Source organism: Somniosus microcephalus, chromosome 3, assembly GCF_052327205.1.
Source record: "Somniosus microcephalus isolate GS21.2 chromosome 3, FLI_Smic_1.0, whole genome shotgun sequence".
NCBI classification, from domain to species: Eukaryota; Metazoa; Chordata; class Chondrichthyes; order Squaliformes; family Somniosidae; genus Somniosus; species Somniosus microcephalus.
Genome location: NC_140989.1, coordinates 289,324,027 through 289,339,548, shown reverse-complemented (window position 1 = coordinate 289,339,548; position 15,522 = coordinate 289,324,027). Strand labels below are relative to the sequence as shown.

Sequence of the window (15,522 nt, the reverse complement as noted above, 5' to 3'; positions counted from 1 at the left end):
CCAGAGTAGTAATTCCACCTAAGTTGACGGATAGAGTACTCAATGAGCTTCATGAGGGTCATGTGGGTGGGGTAAAATGAAGAACTTAGCCAGAGCGTTTGTGTGGTGGCCGGGAGTCGATAGAGAAATCGAAGAGATGACCAAGAGCTGTGCAGGATGTCAGAAGGTTCAAAACGCCCCACCACAAGCTCCTCTGCATCCATGGGAGTGGCCCTCATCTCCATGGCAACGGGTGCACATTGATTTTGCTGGTCCCTTCATGGACTCGATGTTTTTAATTGTGGTGGATGCACATTCAAAGTGGCCAGAGGTAATAAAAATGTCCTCAACCACCACGGAAAAAACTATCACAGTTTTGCGAACCATATTCGCCAGGAATGGGCTGCCTGAACAGATTTGCTCTGACAATGGACCACAGTTTGTGTCTGAAGAGTTCCGGAGGTTCTTAAAGAACAATGGCGTTAAGCATTACACATCTGCCCCATATCATCCAGCCACTAATGGATTGGCCGAGAGGTTTGTCCAAACATTCAAGAAGGCTATCAAGGCAATGTGTAATGAAGACATACCCCTACAACACAAGGTGGACAACTTCTTGTTTGCCTACCGGAATGCGACACATGCGGTTACCAACCAAACTCCAGCCATGATGTTCTTCAATCGAAGACTACGATGCCGCTTGGATTTGGTTAAGCCAAACGTCTGAAGAGATGTGGAGAACAGGCAGTTTCAGAATATGAATGAAAGGCCGACCAGGAGTTTTAAGATAGGTCAACCAGTTTTAGCCCGGGACTACCGCACTGAGAAATGGCAGCCAGGAACGATTTGTACACGACAAGGACCTCTCATGTATACCGTGGACGTTGGGGAGAGCATTGTGAGACGCCATGCTGACCAGATTCTAGAGTCACTGGAAAACATCAACTCCACACCATGATCTGATACATCTGGTAATGAAATTGACGTTCCAATTGCAGCTACCGCAGAACCGGTAAAATTGGAAGCAGATGAACCAAACAAAGACATTGATCCCGACGCAACATTGCCAGAAGAACCTGATACCCCAAAGAGGCGTTATCCAGACAGAATCAGGAAGCCTCCTCAAAGACTGAACTTATAATTGCTTAAACTTAACCAATGTATCTAGCAACAGTAATTGTGATTGTAATTCGTTATCATTTAGTTGTTAAATGAATGTTATGTACTGTTTATCTAAAAGGGGAGGAATTGTTGTGTATGTACCTTTAAGAGAATAACTGGTCTCAGACTGCAGTACCGGCAGTGACCACCCCTGTATAAAAGGCGCTAGAGAGCCTCTGTTTGTTAGTTTCACTATTGACTTCCACCAGTAAAGACTTGTTTGTTTTCACTCCTGCTGGTCCGTGTCTCAATCATTCACGGACTTAACAGATTTACAAAAGGTAAATCGTGCTTGACTAATCTACTGGAATTTTTTGAGGATGTAACTGGTAAAATAGATAAGGGAGAACCAGTGGATGTGGTGTATTTGGATTTTCAAAAGGCTTTCGATAAGGTCCCGCATAAGAGATCAGCGTGTAAAATTAAGGCACATGGGATTGGGGGCAAGGTATTGACTTGGATAGAGAACTGGTTGGCAGACAGAAAGAAAAGAGTTGGAATAAACGGCTCTTTTTCCGAGTGGCAGGCAGTGACTCGTGGGGTACCACAGGGATCGGTCCTTGGACCCCAGCTATTCACAATATATATATTAATGATCTGGATGAGGGAACTAGATGTAATATCTCCAAGTTTGCAGACGACACAAAGCTGGGTGGGCGTGTGTGCTGTGAGGAGGATACCGAGAAACTCCAGTATGATTTGGACAGGTTGGGTGATTGGGCAGAAGCATGGCAGATGCAATATAACATGGATAAATGTGAGGTTATCCACTTTGGTGTCAAAAACAGGAAGGCAGATTATTATCTGAATGGCAATAGATTGGGAGAAGCAGAAGTGTAACGAGACCTGGCGTCCTTGTGCACCAGTCGCTGAAAGTAAGCATGCAGGTGCAGCAGGCGGTTAAGAAGGCAAATGGTATGTTGGACTTCGTAGCGAGAGGGTTTGAGTACAGGAACAAGGATGTCTTGCTGCAGTTGTACAGGGCCTTGGTGAGACCACATCGTGAGTATTGTGTGCAGTTTTGGCCGCCTTATCTGAGGAAGGATGTTGTTGCCATGGAAGGAGTGCAGCGAAGATTCACCAGGCTGATACCTGGGATGGCAGGAATGACGTATGAGGAGAGATTGGGTCGATTGGGCTTGTACTCGTTGGAGTTTAGAAGAATGAGAGGGGATCTCATCAAAACTGATAAAATTCTAACAGGACTAGACAGACTAGATGCTGGAAGGATGCTCCCGATGGTTGGGGAGTCCAGAACCAGGGGTCACAGTCTAAGGATAAGGGGTAAGCCATTTAGGACAGCGATGAGGAGGAATTTCTTCACCCAGAGAGTGGTGAACCTGTGGAATTCTCTACCAAAGAAGGCAGTAGAGGCCAGCTCATTAACTATATTCAAGAAGGAGTTGGATATATTTCTTAAGGCTAGGGGGATCAAGGGATATGAAGAGAAGGCAGCAACAGGGTACTGAATTTGGACCATCAACCATGATCTCATTGAATGGCAGAGCAGGCTCGAGGGGCCGAATGGCCTACTCCTGCTCCTATCTTCTATATTTCTATGTTTCTATAAGCAAAACTTGTGGTGTTATAGCTCATCATGACTACATTCCTTGAATGTAATCTGTGGCAGATTACTGAGAATTTGGACCTGGATTTGCTGGAAGCTTCGCCATAGTAATGCGCATTAACGGCACACGCCGTTATTAATATGTAAAAGTTCCTAGACATAATGGGCCGTATTTTGCGACCCCTACGAGTGCATGCGTGCCCATAGGGGCCGCGCAAGTTCCGGGTTACCCGGAACTTGTGATCTGTCAAGAATCTTCTTGACAGATCTTCCGCATCCCTGGGAGTTGGGCTTCTGCAGGTGGAGAGTTGCGCTATTTGCTCAACTTCCGCCTGCTGAATGCCTGTGAAAAATTAAATTTTCTTTTAAAATATTTAAATAAATGGCATTTTAATTAATTTTAAATATGTAACTTTAAAAAAAAATGTATTTCATGTGTTCGTTTATCTTTAAGTGATCCCCGTTCATACTTATGGGAGTTCCGTACGTACAGAACTCCCATAAGTATGAACGGGGATTCACTTTTATTGGTTGGGCCGGCCTACGTGACCCCGGGGCACTTGCGTACCACCTGCGTCCCTGGGATACGTGGGCCTCTGCCCGCGCATACCCGGAGAAGCCTAGGATCGCAACCCTCCATACCTCCCGGGCCACCAGTTAAATGCGTAGATTTTTTGATGGTCGGAGGCATCCGCCCATGGGAAGCCTCCGATCACAAATTTTGAGCCATTGGATTAAGTGAGTTATGCCATTACTTGCGATGCGCCTTAATTTGTTGGGACATTGGCACCACTCTGCCAATAGTCTCATAAACCCATCTCATTGCGGTCAACAGCGACCGCTAATCTGCTGGATTTATGCCATTATTTGTGCTGCAGCCAGTTAGACTGAAAAATAACACTGTGGGTGACCTGATATTTACGTGGTTTATGGTCCTCACATGACTCAGCCTGGGAAGTCAGAAAGGGACCATTAGAGCTGCGGAGCCTCACGCATGCAGTTTGGAAAATGCCCTTAAGAGTTTTGTTTTCCATTTCTCTCAATTTTGCTAGTCTTTTGTTGCCAGTTTTGCCATCCAGAGTCCTATTAGTGTCTGAAGCGAATTACTTTCAAGACCCCCACCACTTTCTACATGTTAGAAAGGTGAAAGCATTGTAATGGGCTATCCACTGGCCATTCCCCTGCTTTTGATTATTATGGACGACCTGGAGGAGGGACAGAGGGAGCAGGCGCATTGCATGTGGTACCATGGCCAGTGACTGAACCGATCTTGCTACTCAATTTTCTTAAAGATTTTTTTAAAACAATTGTGTACTGGGACAGATTAAAAATTATAGTTTGACATATAAAAAACCTGCTGTAATTACAGAAAGTCGATCCACCTCTTCAGGGGAGTCGGAAAGTATTATCACTGTCCAAGGAATTGAAGAATTAGAGCATGACCCAGAAGAACTGCTGAAAAATGAGAAACTAAAGCAAGATTTATTCATTATGGAACGCGTCATTATGGAGAACATTTTCCAGCCTAAACTCGCTGCTTATCGACAACTACCAATATTACCTGGTAATTTATAACAGTTTAAGGACCTTAAAAGCATTGAAATTTACAGTAAGGAAAGAGGTCATTCACCTCATCATGTCTGCCAGGTCTTTGCTCAAATAATCCAAAACTAATCCCACATTCCTGATCTGTTTCCTAGCTCTGTTTCATCCTGTGCTTCAAATATTTATCTAGCCTTCCCTTGAAAGATGCAATGGCCTCTGCCTTAAATACTTCAAAGCATTCTATGTTCAAACAACCCTTATCATAATGAATTTTATCCTGTCCTCTCTCCTCACTCTCTTAATAACAATTTTAAATTGATGACCACTCATCACTGATTCTGCAACACTAGAAAAACCCTTCATAAATTTAAAAACCTCTATTAAATCTCCTCAGCCTACTATGCTCTAATGGAATTAGCGACCTGGAGTTTCCAGAGAGACGTGCAATCTGGGCACAAACAAATAACATGATTTAAACAATCACAGAATTTTGTTCATAAATGAGTTACTACCAGAGTTAAAATTAGGGCACTATTTTATTTATAAAACAAGCAGTCCAGGCAGATATTTTATAATGCATTACGATAAGGAATGACTATAGACATTTCTTAAACTTGTAGATAACAGAAGTACTTTCCCACTGAACAAGAGTTTATGTGCTTGCTTTCAAGATATATAAAAGCAACAATTTGCATTTATATAGCACCTTTAATGTAGTAAAATGTTCCAAGGCGCTTCACAGGAGTGTTACCAAACAAAATCTGGCACCAAACCACATGAGATATTAGGACAGGTGACAAAAAGCTTGGTCAAAGAGGTAGGTTTTAAGGAGTGTCTTAAAGGAGGAAAGAGAGGTGGAGAGGTTTAGGGAGGGAATTCCAGATCTTCGGGCCAAGGTAGCTTAAGGCATGGCCGGCAATGGTGGAGCGATTAAAATCAGGGATGTGCAAGAGGCCAGAATTGGAGGGGTGCAGATATCTCGGAGGGTTGTAGGGCTGGAGGAAATTAGAGAGAGAGGGAGGGACAAGGCCATGGAGAGGTTTGATGTAATTTTATTAAATGCCAATAATCACAGACATTCCAATAAATTTGAAAACAAAAAATTAAGGATTTTAGCTTGGTATTCTACGCAATCCTGCTTATTCTAAACTTTTCCCTACTTATTATAAATTAAAATTATTTTTCTTCTGCCTCTCTTCTACTGCCCAATTCTATTTGGTTAACTAAAGCTGAATAAAAGCACAATTTTTCACCTGCCAAGGGGTTTATTTTCCTTTGTGTGTAGAGTTAAAGAAAATTAATTTTATTGACCTGTCAAAAGATTGGCAATTTTTGATGCTTTTTTTCCCCAATTGTGCCTCTATAGGTAAATAACAGGTGGTGTATTTTTGTTCCATCTAGTATAAAGGAAGTGAATTTAGCATCAATAGGAACACCTCTTATTATGGAACCCCATCCACTTGAAGAAGTTTTGTAGTATAAAATTAGTGTTATAATCTTATGTTATTAATATCCTCATTGTTCTTTACTGAACTCTTGTGTCTTTAATAGAGTAGTGGTGAAATGAACAGCATGAAAAGATTTATTTAATTGGTTAAGCCTGTAAATAAAGGAGAAAAAAAATCTTTTACTTCAGTTCTAACTGTATAAAAATAATTGAACTGTGTCTTCCATAAATTTCACTCTGGGGCTTACCATGGTAGAAGGCTGCTGGGTGCTCCTTGATAGAGTTGCTACACTGTGATGCAGTTACATGGCAGCTGGTGTATTGTAAGTGGAAGCATAGTAGAGGACCATAGATCATAATGGTCAAACTAATTGATTTGTATTATTATAACAATAGCCTTTAAGAAATTATGTTGTAACAAAAATTAAATAACTGGTCGAAAATTGAAGCAGCAGGAGTCAAAAGAAGCAGATTTCAAAAGTACAGCTTCCAAAGAGTCAATTAAGAAAGGAAATAAGAAAATACTGGGAATCATCTTAATGAAGCATCTTAAACCAGGTTAATGTTTCAGGTGTGACCCCTTATTAGAACTGCTCTGATGAAGGGTTCCACCGGAGATGCTGAGTGACCTTCTATGCATTCCCCACATGTTTTAAAATTCAGATTTCCAGCATTCACATTTAAAAAAAATTCCTCATTAGGAAGCGTGTACTGTATCCTAATATTTAACTCTTGGTATTACCTAGATCCAAATGAAACATCCAACGGTGAGGAAGAGTTGATAGACAGCATAAGTTTGTTGGATAGCACGAGTCCAAGATTACAGCCACTCTGGTCTTTTGACTGTAGTCTCACCAAGGGACGCAATGTTAGCTGTATGGTCTGGAACAAACACAACTTGGTGAGCAAACATGGGGAACAACAAAATAAATCGTTACTAACTTTAACTAATGCAGCAACGGTGTTAAATGGATGCTATAGATGTGTTAAAATTATGACCTAGAAATTCAATTGTGCCAGAAAAGTAGCCACAGGGGCAGGACGCCCACTATATGTGCCTATTTACAGGAACCATGTGAAATTGGTGCTGGCAGTGTAGGGGGTGGTGTGTGCCATCAGCTTTGCCCCTGACTGTTTTTGAGCGGTTCGAATCGCTCCCACACCCCTGGGTTCCAGACACCGGATTTAGGTACAGGCGGCGATACAGAATTGGAGTAGACAACTGGTTTGATGCAAGAAAACTGTATTTTATTTAGAGTCACAATAAAATGACACACTTAAATTACTGGAGTGATTACAGGCATACAAAATACACTTAATTAAGAATGGGGAACACACGGCACAACGAGCGAAAATCACATTAATAATCCCCCTACCCTTGTCCCACCCCCAATACCTAACTAAATTGCACTACAAGAGTCAGGGATTATGCTCACCAATAGGGGTTTCTTGACAGTTCGAATCCTGTCAGTTAAGCTGGTTGCGTTTTGGGGTTCGCTCTTTGTGTCCTTTGGGGCCTGCCGTTGCCACGTGGTCCCAGTCTTAGAATCCGCGAAAATTCTTCAGTTGGGTGGAGTCCGCAGATGTGGTAAGGGCGCGGTTGTGAATTTGTCTGGGTAAGTACCTTCTTTCCTTCATTAGAAATAGGGAGTAAAGTCTTTGTTGGGTACTTTAGCTTGTAGAGTGGAAAACTTTGGGTTTTGTTCTTCTGGTGGTGGTCTGGTCGTCGAGTTTTGTTGCGGTTGGGGTTCGGTTGGCAGTCTTCAGTGTCGGCTCGATTGCGGTGGCCTAGATCATTACCTGTGTAGTGGTAATGATCTGGAGGTATGGTTTACCTGGCCCTTTGTTACCGCGGTGCTCGTGGTCGGTCTTCGTGTAAGGCTGCGGTTGCGGCCTAGTCATCTTCGGTTGAGCCTGCCCCACCGTGCCTCCTCGCCGTGATGTTCCATGAGCCTTCCAGTCTGCTTCTTTGAGTTTCGAGTAACCCTGCACCCAAGCATGTGCCTGCTTGCGAGTTTGCTTTCTTTCTGCCTGCCTTTGGTTACCAGTGGGCCTACAATTATACTATTTTGGAGTTTGTTATCTGCGCGCCAAATCATGGCTAGTTCTTTGTCTGATTTTTGGCGGGCTCGTTAAGGTGATTATAGTCGTTCACCTTAACTGGTTTTTGGGTGGTTGTCCCGTTGTTAAATGGTTTTTAATGTCTTGGTGTTTGTTTATGCATAATGTAAATCGGTGTCTTCCTGGCTTGGTAGCTAGTTTGAACTGTAAGCGATTATATATGCATAGTCTTGATGGGTTTTAACTTTGTGCAAGATTAAGCTTCTTCCTGAGTTGATTTGTTTTAAAGGGAAGAATGCGTGTTCTGTCTCCTTTAGCTGTCTGGTTTTGAAATAACAAACCCAAAGCTGTCTTCCACAGGCCCGGGCATGTCAAGTTTTGAGTTTTGAACTTGACATGCTGCGCAGGGCCCTGCTTTTAACCTTGCAGTCTTTGCCATAAAGTCCAAAAGCCATTGTCCTTCAGGGTTCCCTTATTTAATAACTTGTCCTTCAGGGTCCCTTGTTGAATAACTTGTCCTTCAGGGTCCCTTATTTAATAACTTGGGAAATGTGGGAATTTTGTGAATCCTACAGCAGCTCATTATAATGGTTCAGCCATGCAGCCAGCACTACTCGCACTGCTTATTGGTTACGTGCCATTTGGTGGTGGGAGGGCGATGGGAATTCAGGTGTCTCTGAAGCCACTTAAAAGCAGCCTGCCCCTCTTAAAAGGAGAGGTGCACTGTAGCTGCTGAGGCTTATGAAAAGAAAAACAGCTGCAATATCTGTAGGATGGGCCCCCAGGTTCTCTGATGGTGCTTTGGCAGCCCTGATTCAGACGGTGGAGGAGAGAGCTCATGTTCCCCCCTCAAAATTCTGCCCAGCCAACACCCCCATCGCCAGTGGGAAGAGGTCGCTGAGGAGGTCAATTCAAGGAGCATAGCTCCCAGGACGTAGCTGCAAAGCTGAAAGAAGGTTAATGGTGTCAGCAGAGTTGTCAAGGTAAGAATCTTACCGCTCACCTCAACTACTCTCTCCTCACACCTGCACCACCTGTAGCTCCACTACTCACAACAGTCCCCTCCTCCACTTTCATTCACTCTCCTACGATCACTGCATCACATTTCACTCCACCTCTTTCTCCTCCTACTTAGACACTGCACCTCCTACTCTCAACTATTACAACCCTTACTTCTCCACGCTTCACATCTTGCACACAACACCTGCACTTTCGACCATGACAGGCACAATCTCAAAAGAGTGCACAAGGCTGCCACTAACGCACTCTCATCTTCCTCGCAGGAGAAGGTCGCACACATGAGGCAGCAGACACCCTCTTCCCACTTGAAGAGGACATGCTGGACATTATGGGCAGGGCTGAGTTGTGCCGAGTGACAACGCCGGAGGAGATGCTGTGCAGGCTCTCTTCATACCCTATCATCTTTTTCCCTTGTCACTTCTATCTTTTTTTAATTCATTCTCGAATGTGGGTATCGCTGGCAAACCTGGCATTTATTACCCTTCTCTAGTTGCCCTTGAGAAGGTGGTGGTTGACCTTCTTCTTGAACTGCTGCAGTCTGTGTGCTGAAGATGCTCCCACAATGCTGTTGGGTTTCTCACCCTACACACTCTGCATGACAAACTGCAGCAGCTTTCAGTAGCCACTTATCTCTCTCTGCTCTCACACTAAAAATCTAACCCTTGTCTCTCTTTCATTTCAGGCACTGAAAATGTTGAGGCCCGTGCCAGTGCAGGAAGAGGAGGGCAGCCTTCTTGAAGATGCAGCATCACTAGATCTGATCTTAGCAAGCACCAGCTCAGAGACTGGCATCATGCGTACTTTAGAGTGTAGGCTAGAGAAAGGGTCTTCCTGTGATGAATCTCTGGGCACAAGTGTGTAGGAAACATGACAGAGGGATAGGATGCTACAGGTGTCAGGTTGGTGGAGGATGAAATCATTTATTAGCTTTGCTGCAGAGGACTTGGTTGCTGTCTTCGAAGGCCCAGACTACTGAAGAAGTCTCCCAGCGAGCTTGCGCACAATGGCTGAGAGCATGGAGAAGTCCAGCTCCAACTTGTGCCAGGGCTTTGCGCAGATTATAGAGACCATTCCATCAAGCATGGAGCAAGCGGTTAGCTCCATGAACACAATAGTGGTGCCCACTATAATGGAGCCTCTGGTGACATCTCTGACAGCTTCCATGATAGGTCGCACTGCTGCCATGGAAGCTCAGACTGCAGCTATCTTGGATCTGGGGTTCAGCATTGACGGGGGCTTCCAGAGCATCAGCCCACCAAGGCCATATGCAGTGTCCTCAATGGAAGCTCAGCAGTGTTCCACTACCCAAACTGTAGCCACTGGGGATAAAGCTTGTAGAAGCACTATGATAAGTAATCGAGCATACAAGACAGGCACTAGGGGGTTGCACAACGGTGATTTTTAATTATCCCCATTAACTGTTACTCACATCTGATGAGTTATTGAAGTAAAATTTCTGATTTATGGATTTGCTGTTAATATTTGTAGTCAGTTGAGGGAAAAACACATGAGGCAGGACTGAAGAAAAGCAATCTGATGTTGGTAGTGAGGACAGTGGTGATAAGGATTGCAGGACTTTTGGTGTATTGGGGGTGGGATGGATGGTTAAGGTGAAGTGCTTTGAGAGCTCTGGTAGTTAGGGGCACTGGTGGTCAATACTGCTCCTCCTCCTCTCCGTGCTGTTCTTCTCCTCCATTTCTTGCTGCTCAGGTGGTGGTAAGGGCTGGCCGCTCAGTATAGCGAAGTTATGTAGCATCGCACAACCACAAATCTGGAAACTCTGGTCAGGGGTATATTGCAGAGCTCCCACCGAACAGTCCAGGCAGCAGAAGCGTTGCTTGAGCATGCCAATGATCTACTCAGTGATATTTCTGGTGGCAGGATGGCTCTTATTGTAGGCATCTTCTGCGATGATATATCGTTGATGTCATCAGCTGCAGTCTGGAACGACATTGTCTGTAAGGACGCTTCTGTTGCCTAGGTCCTAAGCTCTGGAATTCCCTCCCTAAACCTCCGCTTCTCTACCTCTCTTTCCTTCTTTAAGACTCTCCTTAAAACCTACCTCTTTGACCAAGCTTTTGGTCATCTGCCCTAATTTCCCCCAATGTGGCTCGTGTCAAATTTTGTTTTATAACACTCCTGTGAAGTGCCTTGGGACATTTTACTACGTTAAAGGCGCTATATAAATACAAGTTGTTGTTGTTTAAATATTATAATGAGCTACCTGAATTGTTCCGGTGTGTGCCTTGACACCTATGGAAGGAACAGCCCGATCCAATATGGTGGGCGGTGCACTTCTGGCACGAGTCGGGCGCGCACCACCCACTATATCGGACCCTTAAGCACCCGTTTTACACTGACAAATGGGCACAGTGCAATCGAATTTCTAGGCCATAGCAGTTCCTTCACTCATAATACCCCACTGTATTATAATCCACTTGTCATTGAATTTAAAAGTGGCAAACTATTTTCTCATTATTTCTACATTTGTTGTCTTTTGTGTTGTTATAAATGACTTGCCCTTTTGAAATGAACTGAACAAACTCCACTATCTGGAGTTGTAGGAAGTGGAAAGTTAATACAATCAGTATTGCTAAAGTAATATTTCATAAAATAATGGAGAATACATCAAACTGATCTGAAAAGATCAAATCCCTGTTAAGTAATTCAATTCATTTATAAAAAATGAGTTAACTGGTATTCATGTTGTAAGTGTTGTACTTTTAACTGTAAAATAGAATGAGAGTTCTGATAATTGCATTGGTATTGAAGTTTTTTTGCCAATGCATTATCAAACTACAGGTTAGTGGACTGAACCTCTCGTAAATTTACACTGAATAGAAAAGTGTTGAAGTATTTTGGAAATACTCATCAGGTCAGGCAGCCGCTGTGGAGAGAGGAACAGAGTTGATGTTTTAGGGTCGATGACCTTTCATCAGAACTGGAAAAAGTTAGAGATATAACAGGTTTTAAGCAAGTACAGTCTCAGAGAAAGGGGGAGGGGAGGAAAGAACAAAAGGGAAGGTCTGTGATCGGGTGGAAGGCCGGAGAGATTAAATGACAAAAGGGAGGATGGTGCAAGGTGAAAGGAGATGGTACTGGGACAAGTAAAGAAACAAGAAATAGGTCTAGAGGAGGTGTAAATGGGAATATCGGAATCATCAGCAACAGCTGCCGTCCGAAATAATGAGAGCAAAGGTTATGTTCTGAAATTGTTGAACTCAGTATTTCACAGATGCTGCCTGCCCTGCTGAGTATTCCAGCATTTTATGTTTTTATTTCAGATTTCCAAGATCTGCAGTATTTTGCTTTCATTGAAGTATTTTGTTCAGTAACTTTACTTATTTATAATGTTAATTTTTAGGATAACTTCATTATAGATATATATTATGATGAGAATAAATTATTTTATTGTGTCGACATACAGGACCTACTGGCAGTGGGTTATGGGCAATTTGGATACAAGGAACAGAGAGGAGGACTGATTTGCTGTTGGTCACTGAAAAATCCTATGGTAAGTTGAACAAGGGCATAATTAGGATTTGCAGCTAATTGTTAAAACCCAATTGAAACTCCACTGAATGTAAAATTTTAGTTGCGCCTATAATTTCCTCCAAATCACTTACAACACTGTTACACACCTTAAAAAAAAATGTTGCATCTGCCGATGGCATTAATGGTGTAAAACCGAAGTACAGCTATTGCAAGCAACTGTACTGCCTGAAAACCTCAGTGCAGCCTTTAAAAATACAGTTCAGTTTGCATTCTTCTGGAATAGACTGGGTACAAACAGGTGAGGGAGCAGTAGTATTTGGCTCTTTCACTGCAGGTCTTAGCAATATTTTTATTACACTTGTACAGAAATACGACCATTCAAGCATCATCTGTGCCCAAAGGCCAGCAGGGCAAGCCACCCAGCCAGAGAAACATAGAAACATAGAAAAATAGGAGCAGGAGTAAGCCATTCGGCCCTTCGAGCCTGCTCCGCCATTCAATATGATCATGGCTGATCCTCTATCTCAATACCATATTCCCACTCTCTCCCCATACTCCTTGACGCATTTTGCGTCCAGCAATCTATCTCCTTCTTAAATATATTCAGTGACTTGGCCTTCACAGCCTTCTGTGGTAGAGAATTCCACAGGTTCACCACCCTCTGAGTGAAGAAATTTCTCCTCATCTCAGTCCTAAATGTCCTACCCCGTATTCTGAGACTGTGACCCCTAGTTCTAGAGCCCCCAGCCAGGGGAAACATCCTCCCTGCATCCAGTCTGTCTAGCCATGTCAGAATTTTATACGTTTCAATGAGATCCCCTCTCATTCTTCTAAACTCTAGTGAATACAGGCCTAGTCGACCCAATCTCTCCTCCTACGACAGTCCTGCCATCCCAGGAATCAGTCTGGTGAACCTTCGCTGCACTCACTCTATGGCAAGTATATCCTTTCTTGGGTAAGGAGACCAAAACTGCACACAGTACTCCAGGTGTGGTCTCACCAAGTCCCTGTATAACTGTAGTAAAACATCCTTGCTCCTGTACTCAAATCCTCTTGCAATGAAGGCCAACATACCATTTGCCTTCCTAACTGCTTGCTGCACCTGCATGTTTGCTTTCAGTGATTGGTGTACAAGGACACCCAGGTCCCTTTGTACATCAACATTTCCCAATCTTTCCCAATCTATCACCATTTAAATAATACTCTGCCTTTCTGTTTTTCCTACCGAAGTGAATAACTTCACATTTATCCACGTTATACTGCATCTGCCATCACTCAACTTGTCTAAATCGCCTTGAAGCCTCTTTGCATCTTCCTCACAACTCACAATCCCACCTAGTTTCGTGTCATCAGCAAACTTGGCAATATTACATTTGGTTCCCTCATCCAAATAATTGATGTATATATTGTGAATAGCTGGGGCCCAAGCATTGATCCCTGCGGTACCCCACTAATCACCGCCTGCTACCCTGAAAAAGACCCATTTATTCCTACTCTCTGTTTCCTGTCTGTTGACCAGTTTTCAGTCCATGCCAGTATATTACCCCCAATCCCATGTGCTTTAATTTTGCACACTAACCTCTTATGTGGGACTTTATCAAAGGCCTTCTGAAAATCCAAATGCACCACATCACTGGTTCTCCCTTATCTATTCTACCAGTTACATCCTCAAAAAACTCCAATAGGTTTGTCAAACACAAATTCCCTTTCATAAATCCATGTTGACTTTGTCTAATCCCATTGATATTTTCTAAGTGTCCTGTTATCACATCCTTTACAATAGAAGAATGCAGAACTTTACCCAGTCAGACTACCAAACCTTCTTGGGTTTGGGCACCACATGTCACTCAGAATTATCACTATGCCACCTTGAGGGAGGTGACACTGGCACTGACTGCCAGCTCCTTCACCTCCAGGACTGCAGAGCAGTGCCATCAAAAGTTCCACATCCTCAACGGGCAGACAAGGTATCACATGGCACATCTCTCCCTTTTCTTCCTTATCAACCTGGGCACTAGCATACTCTTCACCCTCTTAAAGCAACACTTCCACAACTAACTGGCTACCCAGCTCTCCTCACAGCAATTACACACATGCACAGCCTTAAAACCCCTTCCTCCACTTTAACAGTCTCATAACTCCCTATCTCTTTCTTCACCTCTTCTATGCTACATGTGTAAGATATGCGGAATTACCCCTCGCCCCGTCCAACAGGTTATAGAGTTCGGACTTGAGACTTATGAGGAATTACACCAGACACACCAGTTCTGTCTTTAACCTTTTATTGTTCCTAAGACAGATTCAAAACCCCAACCACTATTCAAGCAGTACATAGAAGCACTTGTGGCAATGTCTATGCCCACAGTTTATTAATTTGCTCTGGCAATAAATATACTCACAGTTTCATACATAAAAGTACCGCCCAGCAATTTATGCTAATCCTTGGCAATCCATATCCCAAGTCAACCATACATAAAAGTACCCTTTAGCAATATCTATGCTCTGTGTCCATCTCTCATACATACACTTCTCTCTGGGTGATCAGTCTGGAAAAAGTAATAGGTTGTAAACATAGACTGGCCAATCAAACCGCTTTCTTTGTCCCTCTGAATTTCCCACTTCTGGGTCATTCCTTTATAGTGCCTACCTGCCGGCCCCCCTTGTATATCTTCCTTTGCCTCCCTCTGATAGGTCAGTTTCACTCCCAACCTTCCCTGATTGGAGTTCCTTCTGCATGACATGTTCATGTTCTTGTGATGTGTGTGGGGGCGAGACTTCCTCTTCTTCTGATGTTTCTCTTTACTGTCCATGTGGCCTCACAAACAAAGAACCATATGCTGACCATCTCCATTTTGAGTCAACAACAACAACAACTTGCATTTATATAGCGCCTTTAACGTAGTAAAACATCCCAAGGCGCTGCACAGGAGTATTTTAAAATGAAAAAAATTGACACTGACCCACATAAGGATAAATTAGGGCAGGTGACCAAAAGCTTGGTCAAAGAGGTAGGTTTTAAGGAGCGTCTTAAAGGAGGAAAGAGAGGTAGCGAGGTGGACAGGTTTAGACAGGAAATTCCAGAGCTTAGGACCTAGGCAACAGAAGTGTCCTTACAGACAAAGGCCCCCCTGCTGACTTCCTACATTTTGAGTCTGTCCGTTACCATTTCACAATTCGTTCGCAATTTGATCGCCACACGGTAACAGCGGTTTTATTACGTTTTTAGAATCTTACACTTAGCACACAC

The 15,522-nt window shown here is 43.4% G+C and overlaps 1 protein-coding gene across 2 annotated transcripts in view; it reads left to right on the top strand.

The window, feature by feature from the left end:
• Nucleotides 1–15,522, top strand: part of dnai4 (dynein axonemal intermediate chain 4) — a 185,495-nt gene that overhangs the window by 110,091 nt on the left and 59,882 nt on the right. For both annotated transcript variants that reach the window (XM_085982729.1, XM_085982730.1), the window contains exons 8-10: nt 4,077–4,271; nt 6,446–6,600; nt 12,208–12,294. In XM_085982729.1, coding sequence (XP_085838855.1) covers nt 4,077–4,271; nt 6,446–6,600; nt 12,208–12,294 — 437 coding nt within the window. The remainder of the gene's footprint in view (nt 1–4,076; nt 4,272–6,445; nt 6,601–12,207; nt 12,295–15,522) is intronic.